Raw genomic sequence first — 14,534 nt, forward strand, 5'->3', positions numbered from 1 at the left:
AAACTGTTGAGAAGCCTTTTTGTCCTAGACTTGGCACTCCGGTACCGCTTGCCATGCAGTAGTAGAGAGAACAGTCTATGACTGGGGTGGCTGGGGTCTTTGACAATTTTTAGGGTCTTCCTCTGACGCCGCCTGGTGTAGAGGTCCTCAATGGCAGGCATCTTAGCCCCAGTGATGTACTGGGCCGTACGCACTACCCTCTGTAGTGCCTTGCGGTCAGAGGCCGAGCAATTGCCGTACCATGCAGTGATGCAGTGATGCAACCAGATGCTCTCGATCTTGCAGCTGTAGAACCTTTTGAGGATCTCAGGACCCATGCCAAATCTTTTTAGTTTCCTGCGGGGGAATAGGCTTTGTCGTGCCCTCTTCACGACTGGTGTGTTTGGACCATTCTAGTTTGTTGCTGATGTGGACACCAAGGAACTTGAAGCTCTCAACCTGCTCCACTACAGCCCCATCGATGAGAATGGGGTCGTGCTTGGTCCTCCTTTTCCTGTAGTCCACAATCATCTCCTTAGTCTTGGTTACGTTGAGGGATAAATTGTTATTCTGGCACCACCCGGCCAGGTCTCTGACCTCCTCCCTAAGAAGGAAGATTATACACAATGCCTCCAGGTACAAGATAAGGATACACAAAGGAACGCTGCCAACAAATCCAAGGATGTTTGAGATAATCCATAATAAATTGGGAGCTCTGTGGGGATTTAGCAAACAATGATAGTAGGTGATTCCTCTGACAATGACAAAACTGGGTCAATAGAGCAAACAAAATCATGTCTTACATTCAGACATTTCCTTTCCACTCTGTCATTACTTTTCTGAAAAATTAACATTCTCCGTTATGCAAATTGGTATGTGGATACTATAACATGGAGATTGAGGATCATTGTCCAATATGAATTTTGTGGAGGTGTATATTAACCAATGACTGTATCCCATGCCATGTATAATCCCCATGCTCCCTCTGCTGGTTGACATCCCCACAGCTCAAGAGAGGAATTACATACTGGGCACAGACTTCAATTAAACGCCTAGTTTTGAATTACATTTGGTTGAGTTGTCAACTAACATGAATTCAACGTGAAATCAAGCAACATTTCACCCTGTCATAGGATTTAAGTTAAAAGTTGTGTGAATAAAATATGAAATTCTCTTATATTGATGACTTTTTGCAAATCCAATCAGTTTTCTACATTGATTCAGTCATCACATAATTTTTGGGGGTTGAAATGATGTGGAAACAATGTGGATTCAACCAGTTTTTGCCCAGTGGGTATAGTGGCGTAATGAAAAAGGTCCACAGATATAGCACCTGTCTATAGACCTTCAGTAACCACTGTCAAAATCATACGTGTCCAATTTTCTTTCAAAAGTGTTTTCTATTTTAATGCATTTATTTATTTATTACTTCCTCCATTTAATAACATTGAAAACATTTGCTGTTTATAATGCTATTCTAGACATTTTGTCAGGAAGTTATGAGAAAACGCTGTAGTTTTAAAGCTAATTTCCTGCATGTCTACACATTTTTCTATGGGTCAGAGAGAAATATGTGCTATAGCTCACATTTTACCATGAGGTTGAGAGAGAATTTTGAAGTTCTAAATTCTACACATTTTGCTATCTTAAGTTATCTGGGTGGCCCCCCGACCTACAGGGGGCCTACAACCCTTTCTTTTTTTTCTTTTTTTGGTGGGGGTTGGGGGCCCTCTGGGGGTCAGAGCCCTGCATTCCTGTTCAGTAATCCAGCCCTATTAATATTTAAATATCTATACATGAAAATGTAATATTTTAAAGAGCCAGAATAACCAAAGGGACACTGGATATGGTGGGTTAAAAATACAATACAGATTATAAATGCAATTCCTCTTCCTGAAATAATTGGAAATGAGGGATTGACAATAGAAAAGCAGAGTAACCTTAGGCCAGCCTCGCTACAGTAAAAGGCAGTCCTGTGCTGCTTGATTCATGTTTCCCTGGATATGAGTGCTGTGCTGGCCTAATTATGGCAGAATCACAAAAAGAAGCATGGCAGCAGGAACCAATGGTATAATTATTTTTGCCTGTTTTTACATTTCCACACAGCAATAAAACATGATGACCGGCTTTCGCTACGCCTCCAGTGTTGTTATATGTTAAAGTACATATTTTTGAAGAAAAATAATTAAAACATTTTGATAGACCTGCTGTAGTTTTTTAGATAACTCTATTATGTAGCAGCAGCATTGATTGCATATACCTACTCATCTAGAAACAGCTTTGACAGCTTCAGCAGTATAGACCTATGGTCTTTAAGTTAGATTTTTATACCAGCAGATGGCAGGCTTTGTCTTTCACCTTTTATTTTATTTATTTTTTCACCTTTTGAGAAGTGTGTTGTTGGCTGGTGATTGAGTATCCCAGAGACAGGGCCCAAATCATACCCTTTTGATTAGTACGCTTTATCAAATCACACGTATTTGCCTGTTTCTTAAAAAATAGTACCTTTTCAAGAAATATTGTCTTTTATGATCACAGTATCAGAAGAAGAATTTATTTATGAAGGCATTTAATACAGAAAATAAAGATTTCTATATTTCTCCAAAAATAAAAGATACAGTATATGCTCTGTGTTAAAAATCAACACAAATGGAAAAGGATACATCTGTGTTCTCAGGGTATACAATTATCTAAACTGTATACAACTGCTCGTTTCAAATCAAATCAAATGTATTTATATAGCCCTTCGTATATCAGCTGATATCTCAAAGTGCTGTACAGAAACCCAGCCTAAAACCCCAAACAGCAAGCAATGCAGGTGTAGAAGCACGGTGGCTAGGAAAAACTCCCTAGAAAGGCCAAAACCCAGGAAGAAACCTAGAGACCTTGTTTGAATGACAAAGAGAGGCACATAGGTAATGCTACAGGTTTGTCTGTTCGTCATCACTTTCTTCTTCATCATCAGCATATACAGTAGAGGAAATTACTAATACTCTGAAATTCATGACCGTACAGCCCCTTAGAGTATAGGAGTGTAAAAGAAGGGAATAGAGAGCTCCACTTCTCTCTGCCTGCCCCTGAGGTGAATGAGTGGAGAGAAACTCCTTCATCTGACAGACTCTCTCATTCTCTCAGGATCAACATAAACTACAAAATTCCCAGAGAGTCAGCTGCTGTGATCTGCTTCACACTCACTTGCTTTCTTCAGTGAAGTTAGATTTGGTACAGCTGATTGACAATTCTCTCAGCGGTATTGCGCAATGTTTCTACAAAAAAGAAAAACATGAGGACAAATTTGGTTCATGTGGCCATTGGTCTGGTACTAGGCGTACACATAAAGTAAATGTGAGGTGAACATGTTTTAGTTTCTTATGTTGTGTTATAACCTCTATGGTCTATGGTTATAACAGGTTTATAACAAATATACAGTTTGTTTTTTACTTTCACTTCAGGTAATCTGCATTTTTGTATTGTGAATTGTCAGTGGCAAGCCACATTATATATGGGGGCTTAGTTTAAATGATTAAATACATTATTAAGATGTTGTTAAAATAGTTGGATGACAGAAAAAAGGCAAACACTGATTATTCAGATGATGTACACTACCTTTCAAAAGTTTGCGGTCACTTAGAAATATCCTTGTTTTTTAAAGAAAAGCCCATTTTTGTCCATTAAAATAACATCAAATTGATCAGAAATACAGTGTAGACATTGTTAATGTTGTAAATTACTATTGTAGCTGGAACGGCTGATTTCGTATGGAATATCTACATAGGTGTACAGAGGCCCATTATCAGCAACCATCACTCCTGTGTTCCAATGGCACGTTGTGTTCGCTAATCCAAGTTGACCATTTTAAAAGGCTAATTGATCATTAGAAAACCCTTCAGCTGTGCTAACATAATTGCAAAATGGTTTTCTAATGATCAATTAGCCTTTTAAAATTATAAACTTGGATTAGCTAACACCACGTGCCATTGGAACACAGGAGTGATGGTTGCTGATAATGGGCCTCTGTACGCCTGTGTAGATATTCCATAAAAAAATCAGCCATTTCCAGCTACAATAGTCATTTACAAAATTAACAATGTCTACTGTCACGCCCTGACCAAAGAAAGCTGTTTATTTTCTATGTTGGTTGGGGCGTGATAGTGACTAGGGTGGGTCATCTAGGTGAATTGTATTTCTATGGTGGCCTGATATGGTTCCCAATCAGAGGCAGCTGTTTGTCGTTGTCTCTGACTGGGGATCATATTTAGGTAGCCATTTCCTCCTTTGTGTTTGTGGGATCTTGACTATGTGTAGTTGCCTGTCAGCACTAGTTTGTATAGTGTTTCGGTTGTTCAATGCGCATTCATTAAAAGAGAATGTACGCATACCACGCTGCGCCTTGGTCTACTCATTACGACAACCGTGACAGTCTACACTGCATTTCGGATCAATTTTATGTTATTGTAGTGGACAAAAAAACGTGCTTTTCTTTCAAAAACCAGGACATTTTCTAAGTGATCCCAAACTTTTGAACGGTAGTGTATATATTTAGCAGATTATGCTTGCTAACTGTTGGACAAGACATTTTCCTAAAATATCACCTGCAGGATAATTTCCAGGAGTTTAACTGAGATTGTATAGCTGGTGGAACTGTCTCAAAACATGTTGCTCTTCCAGAAATCCACTGTGTGCCTCTGTGTATTCCTATCCTGAGGTGGTTGAACTCCAGTACCACTCTGTTGCCACTAAGCCTAAAGGTAACCCTTTATCAGAGCCAAGTCAAACAAGAACATATAAATATCACTGTTATTTTTAGATTATGGGTCAATGTGTTATCAAATGGCCTAAAATGGGGATCAATATGAACATACTGATAATAAAATAAACAGCAGGAAACTTGCTGTGTCACTGCAATGGATGCACTGCATTATACAATGCAGTAATGTAGTGCACATCCTTCAACTTTCACCTCACATATTCACATTGGTTATACAATTTAGATCAGATTACAACCTTGCCACTTAAAAGCTTAATTTGATGGGGCAGTAAAGAAGTGGAGGAATACTGTAGTTAGAGCCATATTGTGTGGGGTAGTGTTTGGAGTAAAACCCTGGTGTCCTTTACTTAAAGTAATCCACACCACACCTGGTTTCAAATCATTTGTTTACAATGATAGACAACAACTTTAGCTGCACTTGATTGAGCTTGCCTTGCACAATGGAACCAATAGAATAGCCCCAAAAGTACAAACGTCACCCATCTGGCATTCCAGGTGGACTAATTGAAATGCTCAAAAGTATTTGAAAGAAAACTAATACTATTTGAAATGAGGTCTCACCCATTCACACAGGGGGAAGGCATCAGTAAACAGTGCAAATGTCTCCAGGATTGACATTTTACAGTCCTCCAATGCACACTCTGAAGACCAAACGCTGAGCCTCTCTCCACTGCTATTTCACCACCACTAAACAAGCCCACATCAGCTGTGACGACACCAGCTCTTGTCACTCAGGCCAGCACAAATATGGGTTATTTCCAGCTCAGTAACAAGATAGCTCACTAAGGAGAGAGGCTTTAAAATAACTGATCTGTACTGCTCGCTGGGACTTAAAAAAAAAAAAAAATTGTTTAGGACTCGTCAGTGTGGGATAAACTGGAATAAGTCTGCGTCTAGTGTTAATGTTAGTAATCTAGTATGGGTCTGTCTAGGTCTAGAGGCATGCAACCACCTCTCACTACTCTACCCCCATATGCATTACGATCTCACAAGCAACCCAGCTTCAGAGTTCAGGGTAATGTGACTGCTGGCATATACGTGAGAAAGGGGGAGGGATGGACGCTGCTGGGCTTTTCCTGGTCTCTTCTTCTGAGAAAAAGGGATAAATTCAGGGACTGTGCCCAGGCCCTCTTGCCACACCTCCATTCCAGCAATAATCTCAGATGAACAGCAGCAGCTCAGATAGCCTATAAGGTTCTGATCACAAGATACTGTACTGGCACAGTTGCCTCAAGCCTCAAAGTTAGCCCAACACTCCAGATACGACCCCATCTATATGCATTACAACTTGAATCTAGGACACACTATTTGGCCGAGATGTACAGTACATAAGCTTGGCACCCAGAGCAAGAGACCGCTGGCCGCCTAGAGACCGTGCATTGACACTACATGATACTGTGATACAGTGAACTGGTAATGGAGTTAACTCTTTTAAGGAACACTGTACTTGATGGAAAGAGTTCAGTGAGTCACAACTGACTGGACTGAATCAAATATTTTATTATTTGATTTATAGTCAGTTATTTTAATGGAGGTAAGATGTTAAAATGTATAATTCAGTGTCAGATAGACAGTACCACCACCCAGAGGCCTGGAGATGCCATGAAGCCTGGCTGTGGTTGTGTACCAAATAGCTCCCTATTTTCTGTATAGTGCACTAGCCTATGGGCCCTGGTCAAAAGTTGTGCATTGTTAAGGGAACAGGGGCCTTTTGGGAGGCAGTCTGTGTGTATGTTTCACTATTGTCTCTCCCTGCAGCCTCCCATTGTTCCCAGTCTCTGACCTGTGGAGGAACGTCTAGACATCTGACACTTACCTTATCCATACAGGGAACAGATAACCAATAACCCCCCCCCCCCCCCCCCATCTCTGTTGGCAGGATAGAACACTCTACCAGACCTACTGAGGGCAGCAGTCCAAAAACCACAGACACTTAATAGGGTGATGTCTCTCTCTGTACACAGCCACATTGGGGTGGCAGGTAGCCTAGTGGTTAGAGCGCTGGGCCAGTAACCGAAAGGTTGCTGAATCAAATCCCTGAGCTGACAAGGTAAAAATCTATCATTCTGCCCCTGAACAAGGCAGTTAACCTTCCCCGGTAGGCCGTCATTGTAAATAAAAATGTTTTCTTAACTGACTTGCCTAGATAAATACAATTGAGCCTTTATCTATCCATGTTTAAATCCCTTGAGGTTAAAGGGAATAATGTAAAAGAGCTTTTTTCTGTAGCGGGTAGAGTTAAGTGCCTTGCTCAAGGGGACAATGACAGGAACACTTGAACTCGCACCAGATTGTTCCTGTCAGCTGGGATTCAAACTAGCAACTCTCCTGTTGTTGGAAACCAGATATCCAAATCAGATATTGTATATGCACTGTGGTCTCAGAGCATTTAGTATTATGTCTGTTTGTAAATCAGAGACAATCCATTTAGTATATCTTACATCCACAAATTAATTATGTGTTCATTTGTGGATGTCCAACGGGTGCACCTCAGCCACGCTCAAGGTACTAAATGATATCATTACCGCCATCGATAAAAGACAGTACTGTGCAGCCGTCTTCATCGACCTCGCCAAGGCTTTCGACTCTGTCAATCACCATATTCTTATCGGCAGACTCAATAGCCTCGGTTTCTCGGATGACTGCCTTGCCTGGTTCACCAATTACTTTGCAGACAGAGTTCAGTGTGTCAAATCGGAGGGCATGCTGTCCGGTCCTCTGGCAGTCTCTATGGGGGTGCCACAGGGTTCAATTCTCGGGCCGACTCTTTTCTCTGTATATATCAATGATGTTGCTCTTGCTGCGGGCGATTCCCTGATCCACCTCTACGCAGACGACACCATTCTATATACTTTCGGCCCGTCATTGGACACTGTGCTATCTAACCTCCAAACGAGCTTCAATGCCATACAGCACTCCTTCCGTGGCCTCCAACTGCTCTTAAACGCGAGTAAAACCAAATGCATGCTTTTCAACCGATCGCTGCCTGCACCCGCATGCCCGACTAGCATCACCACCCTGGATGGTTCCGACCTTGAATATGTGGACATCTATAAGTACCTAGGTGTCTGGCTAGACTGCAAACTCTCCTTCCAGACTCACATCAAACATCTCCAATCGAAAATCAAATCAAGAGTCGGCTTTCTATTCCGCAACAAAGCCTCCTTCACTCACGCCGCCAAGCTTACCCTAGTAAAACTGACTATCCTACCGATCCTCGATTTCGGCGATGTCATCTACAAAATGGCTTCCAACACTCTACTCAGCAAACTGGATGCAGTCTATCATAGTGCCATCCGTTTTGTCACCAAAGCACCTTATACCACCCACCACTTTGACTTGTATGCTCTAGTCGGCTGGCCCTCGCTACATATTCGTCGCCAGACCCACTGGCTCCAGGTCATCTACAAGTCCATGCTAGGTAAAGCTCCGCCTTATCTCAGTTCACTGGTCACGATGGCAACACCCATCCGTAGCACACGCTCCAGCAGGTGTATCTCACTGATCATCCCTAAAGCCAACACCTCATTTGGCCGCCTTTCGTTCCAGTACTCTGCTGCCTGTGACTGGAACGAACTGCAAAAATCGCTGAAGTTGGAGACTTTTATCTCCCTCACCAACTTCAAACATCAGCTATCCGAGCAGCTAACCGATCGCTGCAGCTGTACATAGTCTATTGGTAAATAGCCCACCCATTTTCACCTACCTCATTCCCATACTGTTTTTTTATTTATTTATTTACTTTTCTGCTCTTTTGCACACCAATATCTCTACCTGTACATGACCATCTGATCATTTATCACCCCAGTGTTAATCTGCAAAATTGTATTATTCGCCTACCTCCTCATGCCTTTTGCACACATTGTATATAGACTGCCCATTTTTTTTTCTACTGTGTTATTGACTTGTTAATTGTTTATTCCATGTGTAACTCTGTGTTGTCTGTTCACACTGCTATGCTTTATCTTGGCCAGGTCGCAGTTGCAAATGAGAACTTGTTGGTGGTGAAATAAAAATAAAAAAAAATAAAAATCCATTTCAAACGATATGTTATGAATTACACGTCATATGTAATGTTATGAATTGCAATTCATACAACATGTTCCGAATTTGAAAAATGTACAATGTTTGGAATTTGCTTAATGTATGATATGTTACGAATTCCAATTTGTTGTGGCTAAAGTTAGCTAGGTGGGTACTAAGGCCAACGTTAGCTAGCTGGCTAACGTTAGCTCTAGGGGTTAGGGGCTAAGGTTAGGAGTTAGCTAAAAGGGTTAAGGTTTGGGAAAGGGTTAGCTAAAAGGGTTGTGGTTAGGGGAATGGTTAGCTAACATGTTAAGTAGTTGCAAAGTAGCTAAAAAGTAGTAAGTAGTTGCAAAGTTGGTAATTAGCTAAAATGCTGAAGAGATCCATGATGGGTTTTGAACACACAATCTTTGAGTTGCTAGATGTTCATGTTATACACCTACCCAACCACCCTCCTTCTGTTTTATGCAACCATACCAAATGTAATATATCATACAAATTTGGTATCCCGGATTTACGTTTACTATATTATGTCTAGTCTATGAGACCAGTCTGCAATATAATATTGCATTTAGTCTTTAAAAGTAAAGTCTTCTTGACTTTAAAAAAATGAATGTTTAAAAAAAGAAAGTAATAACAATATAATGTGTGCAAACGGATGTAATATAATATAACAACAAAAGTATCATCAGATGTAGTTCAGTAGACTGGAAAAACTGAGATCTTTCAAAATTCGGCAATTCGTCATGTTAGGGGTTTTATGTCCCTCACTCAACTCCGGATAGGACGATTCGCAGCGTTATTTTCACACGCTGATGCTGTTGTGTACCACGCTGTTTCCACGGACCACATCAGCCCCTGATCACGCGTTGATTCTTCTCCTATTGGTTCCTGTCTTGCACACCTTTGTGTCTGATTGGCTGAAAGTAGAGACCGGCCCCTCTGTATCCACTGTATTTGAAATTATGGCTGAATGGAACTAGAAAAAGGAAAAGAGAAACATATATTGTAACATTTACCACAAGTCCGACTGTCACACACCACTTCATTAACACAGTGAAGTTACATTCGATACATTGTCTTCGAATATGAGAAAATGTATGTCGTCCTTTGTCGAGCGCCACAACAATGTAAGTAGCTACAATCCTCATTCTCACTGAAGGCTTTTAGGAAATCACTAACGTTAGGGTGATGTTAGATGATGAAATGTTGTTTCATTTTTTTTTTAAGTGTATCTATCTCTTTGAAATACGTTTAGAATGTAAACAGAACTTTTTGAGATCTGTTTAGTAATAATAAGTGGATGTTGAGATTTATTTGAATTTGTTGGAGGGGGGGCACAAATTCTGAACTCCTCATGAGGGGCCGCAGTGGCTGGCGGGTCTGCGTAACCACATCCATACCCACACATGCAGTCAACTGATTTGAGCAATCAATCCATTTGTGAAGTTAAATGACTGAACTCTCTTCACTATAGTAAATGTATTATACCAGTAGCCAGGGCTGGCCCTAGCCTTTTCGGGGCCCTATGCGAGCAAAACATGTTACTTGTTTACTTGACAGCAGAGATATATTTTTTTAGTTTTAAAGTTAATTTATTGCAATTCTATACAGTTTGCCGTTGCACAAAGGGGCTCCTTAGTGGCGCAGTGGTCTATCTCAGTGCTAGAGGTGTCACTCCAGACCATGGTTCGATCCTGGGCTGTATCACAACCAGCTGTGATCAGCTGTCCCATAGGGTGGCGCACAATTGGCCCAGCGGTCATTGTAAAATAAGAATTTGTTTTTAACTGATTTGCCTAGTTAAATAAAAACAGTAAATGTTGCAGTTTTAAAGCAAGTTTTCTGCAACACATTTCTCATAGGGCAGAGAGAAAATGTCAACATTTTCTAACAAATTTCATGCAATTCTACTTGTTTTTCAATGGGGCGGAGAGAGATTTGAGCAGTTTTAAAGTGAATTTCCTGCAATTCTACACAGTTTGCAATGACTAATGCTATGTTTATATATATCTGAGTGAGAGTGACTAACAAAATCAATGGGGGCCCCCTGGAGGTTAGGGCCATGATTACTATGTTTAGATAGTTGGCTAGACTAACTTAACATTAAAAAAATTGTTAGCTGACATTGCTAATTGAGTGACTGTCAGTGACTGACATATCAAGAGAAAAACTGCTTGATGCACAACCAAATTTAGAAATTTTACCATGATCCTGAAGCCTACAAATATGCCAGTTGACAATCCCTGATTTACATATTCTGTTAGTATTGGTTGACAAGTAAATCAATTATGTAAGGTATCTAAAGATTTACTGAAGTGTATAGGGAAAAGCTACTGACACAGCATGAGCATTGTGTTTATTAACCAGCTGAAGAATAATGACAGTTGTTCCAATCATAATTTTATTTGCTTTTTTATGGACGGAAAAGTAATTGACAAAAATAATTTCATATTTCACTTTAAACTTTTGATATTTATAATATCACCTTTCAACTAATGTCTAATGAGCTTGTATGTCTTTGGAGAAAGGATAATTATGGATCACAGGGACTAGGTACATGACATTATGATGAGATACATGAGTATACCAAACATTAGGAACACCTTCCTAATATTGAGTTGCACCCCCCCTTTTCCCCTCACAACCAAAGCCGCGGTAAGTAGGGGTGCTGAGGGTGCTGCAGCACCGCCTGAAAAATCAGAATAAAACAAATATATATAATTTTCCCACAAAAGTAGCGAACTGGGCCTCAATGGTCCTGTATCAGGGATGCTGGCCCATGTTGCCTCCAATGCTTCCCACAATTGTGTCAAGTTGGCTGGATGTCCATTGGATGGTGGACCATTCTTAATACACACGGGAAACTGTTGAGTGTGAAAAACCCAGCAGCGTTGCATTTCTTGACACAAACCGGTGCGCCTGGCACCTACTACCATACCCCGTTCAAAGGCACTGAAATATGTTATCTTGCCCACTTACCCTCTGAATGGCACATATAAACAATCCATGTCTCAATTATCTCAAGGCTTAAAAAACCTTCTTTAACCTGTCTCCTCCCCTTCATCTATACTGATTGAAGTGGACATCATAGCTTGCACTTGGATTCACCTGATCAGTCAATATCATGGAAAGAGCAGGTGTTCTTAATGTTTCGTACACTCAGTGTATATTCCTTTATCTGTTAACAGAGTGACACCGTGGAAGTTGATGAGCTGTACTATCCTGGCAGTCAGAACCATGAAGAGTCCCAGTGTCACCCTATGGCCGTGGGAGACATGGAGGCGGTGGAGGCTCTTATGTTTATGAACACCCACTGGAAAGCCAGGACTTCCAGGAGCTTCAAGCATAGACAGTTCCGACCTCTGACCCCTTCCCCTGATTTCTCAGAGGATGACTCTCATCTCTCATTTGACCCGGCTGAGGTTCGTGAGTCTCTGGTAAATTTCCTGTGTTACTTGTGTGTGTTCTCTCAAGTTCTGTCACATGCATTCACTGTGATAATCCTCCATACTAAGTGAAATGTAATAAATATAACCACACACAATGTAGAGATTATATCGTTTCGTAACCACTTCAGGTTTTTTCCCCCTCCGTCTCAGTGTATGACCCCGCCATACAGCCCGCCAAACTTTGAGGCCATTCACAGTCATCCTGCTCCAGAGACAGTACAGACCTCCTGGTGCCAGAGACATAACCCACAGCCAGCACAGCAGGGCTTGACACAGCCACAGATGGTCAGCCAGCCCCGATCACAGGCCACCAGTGTGATCCGTCACACTGCAGACGCACAGCACTGCAGCTGGAGCATCTGTCCAGCCGCCCCCCTGGAGCAGAGACTAAACCAACCCCTGCCTCCCCAGCCCCAGCCAAGCCCAGACAGCATCAACAACCCCCTGGCAGATAGGCTATCTGGCAGGGGCTCCAAAGGGAACATGACACCCCTTGACTCGTCTGCCATCCAGGCTCCGGTTACTGTAACTCTGCCAGCCTCTGTTGGTAAATTCCACCAACCTACATCGGTGTCCCCTGTCAACTGTAGGGTTTCTCCTGTTCCGGTTTATTGCCAGATACTACCTGCTGTGCCAATTGCAACGAACAGTCATATTCCAATGGTTACCACCACCATGGTGGCGGCAACCAGTCACCAACAACAGTCAGCAGCAGTTGGTCCTCCTTCAGTCTTCTTCATGGGTGACCAGGTGACAAAGGGCCCTATCATCTTCTTGGTTCCCCGGCCAGTTGTCGGGATCCAGCCGTCAGTGCTGACATCTGGTGGCACCAAGCTGCCAGCCATCGCCCCAGCGCCAGGCTTCACCTCAGTGGTCCAGCGGAGCAGCCTGCAGCCTGCTGAGGTGTCCAGAGTCCGCAGCCATATCTGCCCCCACGAGGACTGTGGCAAGACCTACTTTAAGAGCTCCCACCTCAAGGCTCACATGAGGACTCACACAGGTAAGACAGGGCTTGTGGGGAGTGTGGTTTAAATGTTACAAATTCAGGTAGTGGCCTTTTTGTTTACAAGTAACACAAGCATTACATATTGTAGGAATAACAACAGAGTTTATCTCAGGTTTTTTTTTTTTTAAGTTGGTGTTCTTTTCTTTGGCTTCCTCTTGCTACCTTATTGGTGCTGTAATTGCACTAAAGCCACAACGTTCAAAGACCTCCTTACATACCGTAACAACAAGGTCATGTAATCACTCTCTTAGCCTGTATGGCTGACTGTGTGTGTGTCCTGCTGTAACACTAGTCTTTCCTCTATGTGTTCTGCTCAGGTGAGAAACCTTTCAAATGCAGGTGGGAAGCCTGTGAGAGACGCTTCGCTCGATCCGATGAGCTATCACGCCACCGTAGAACCCACACAGGTGAGAAGCGTTTCTCCTGCCCCATGTGTCACAGCCGCTTCATGCGTAGCGACCACCTGGCCAAGCACGCCCGTCGACACCTGGCCACCAAGAAGGTGCCCTGTTGGCAGATGGGAGTCTGTCACAGCAGTGATGTTACACATGCAGTGTTTTCGGCACCGTTCCTTCGTCCTCTGCCCAGAATAAACTCTTGCCTTAAAGACACTGTAGAATAAGCTATTTCGTCATTAGATGGGAACTCATTCACTGTGATACTGTTCACTGAAGACTTCAATGCAATTAATTACATGTTGAATTCTTTAAAAACTAAAGTTGTTTGACATGTTTAAACTGACTTACAGTTTCATATTTCATTCAGGTCCACTTGAGATTACGTTGTTATTGGCAGTTTAATGTGTGATGAATGATAGCAGGGTTTTTACTCATTTACATTACGTTTGATCAACTCTTACTTGTTGAAGATTATACTAATATTATTGTTTACAACTGTGCTTTAAACTACTGACAAGACAAGATCAACCTCTTTGCATGTGGTTGTAGTGGTGGCAACTGTCCACTCTTTCTGTGGCAACCTCCAAAGTGTGGAGCAAGGTACAGAAATGTAGAAGTCAAATCTGTGAACAACTAGAGGCTTAGATAGACTCTTTCTGAATCTCTGAGCCTACCAAATAAGTCAATTACTGTTATGGATTGGAAAACTATGCTTAACTATTAGATCTTGTACATTAATTGTTTTTCTACCTAGTGAATGTGTTCAATACACTGTATATTTAATATTCATGAGAATTGTTTGGCCAAAGAAAGAATGTTAGAGAAAAGTTTGTATATTTAACTTGACTAAATTACATACATTTTCATTGTTTTGTTACAGGTGAAATAAAATGTGTAAAACTTTA

The 14,534-nt window shown here is 41.7% G+C and overlaps 1 protein-coding gene across 2 annotated transcripts; it reads left to right on the forward strand.

Moving 5' to 3' along the window:
• Window positions 1–9,724: 9,724 nt before the first annotated feature.
• On the forward strand, window positions 9,725–14,534 carry LOC115140927 (Krueppel-like factor 10). 2 transcript variants are annotated; one of them, XM_029679414.1, is made up of 4 exons: window positions 9,725–9,903; window positions 11,965–12,213; window positions 12,376–13,225; window positions 13,549–14,534. In XM_029679414.1, the coding sequence occupies exons 1-4, from the start codon at window positions 9,862–9,864 to the stop codon at window positions 13,851–13,853; spliced, it is 1,446 nt and encodes a 481-aa protein (XP_029535274.1). In that variant the 5' UTR covers window positions 9,725–9,861; the 3' UTR covers window positions 13,854–14,534. The 2 variants fall into 2 exon arrangements, with proteins under 2 accessions (XP_029535274.1, XP_029535275.1); XM_029679415.1 differs by having other exon boundaries at window positions 11,965–12,198.

The sequence above is a fragment of the Oncorhynchus nerka genome, linkage group LG14 (genome assembly GCF_034236695.1).
Source record: "Oncorhynchus nerka isolate Pitt River linkage group LG14, Oner_Uvic_2.0, whole genome shotgun sequence".
In the NCBI taxonomy this organism is placed as follows: domain Eukaryota; kingdom Metazoa; phylum Chordata; class Actinopteri; order Salmoniformes; family Salmonidae; genus Oncorhynchus; species Oncorhynchus nerka.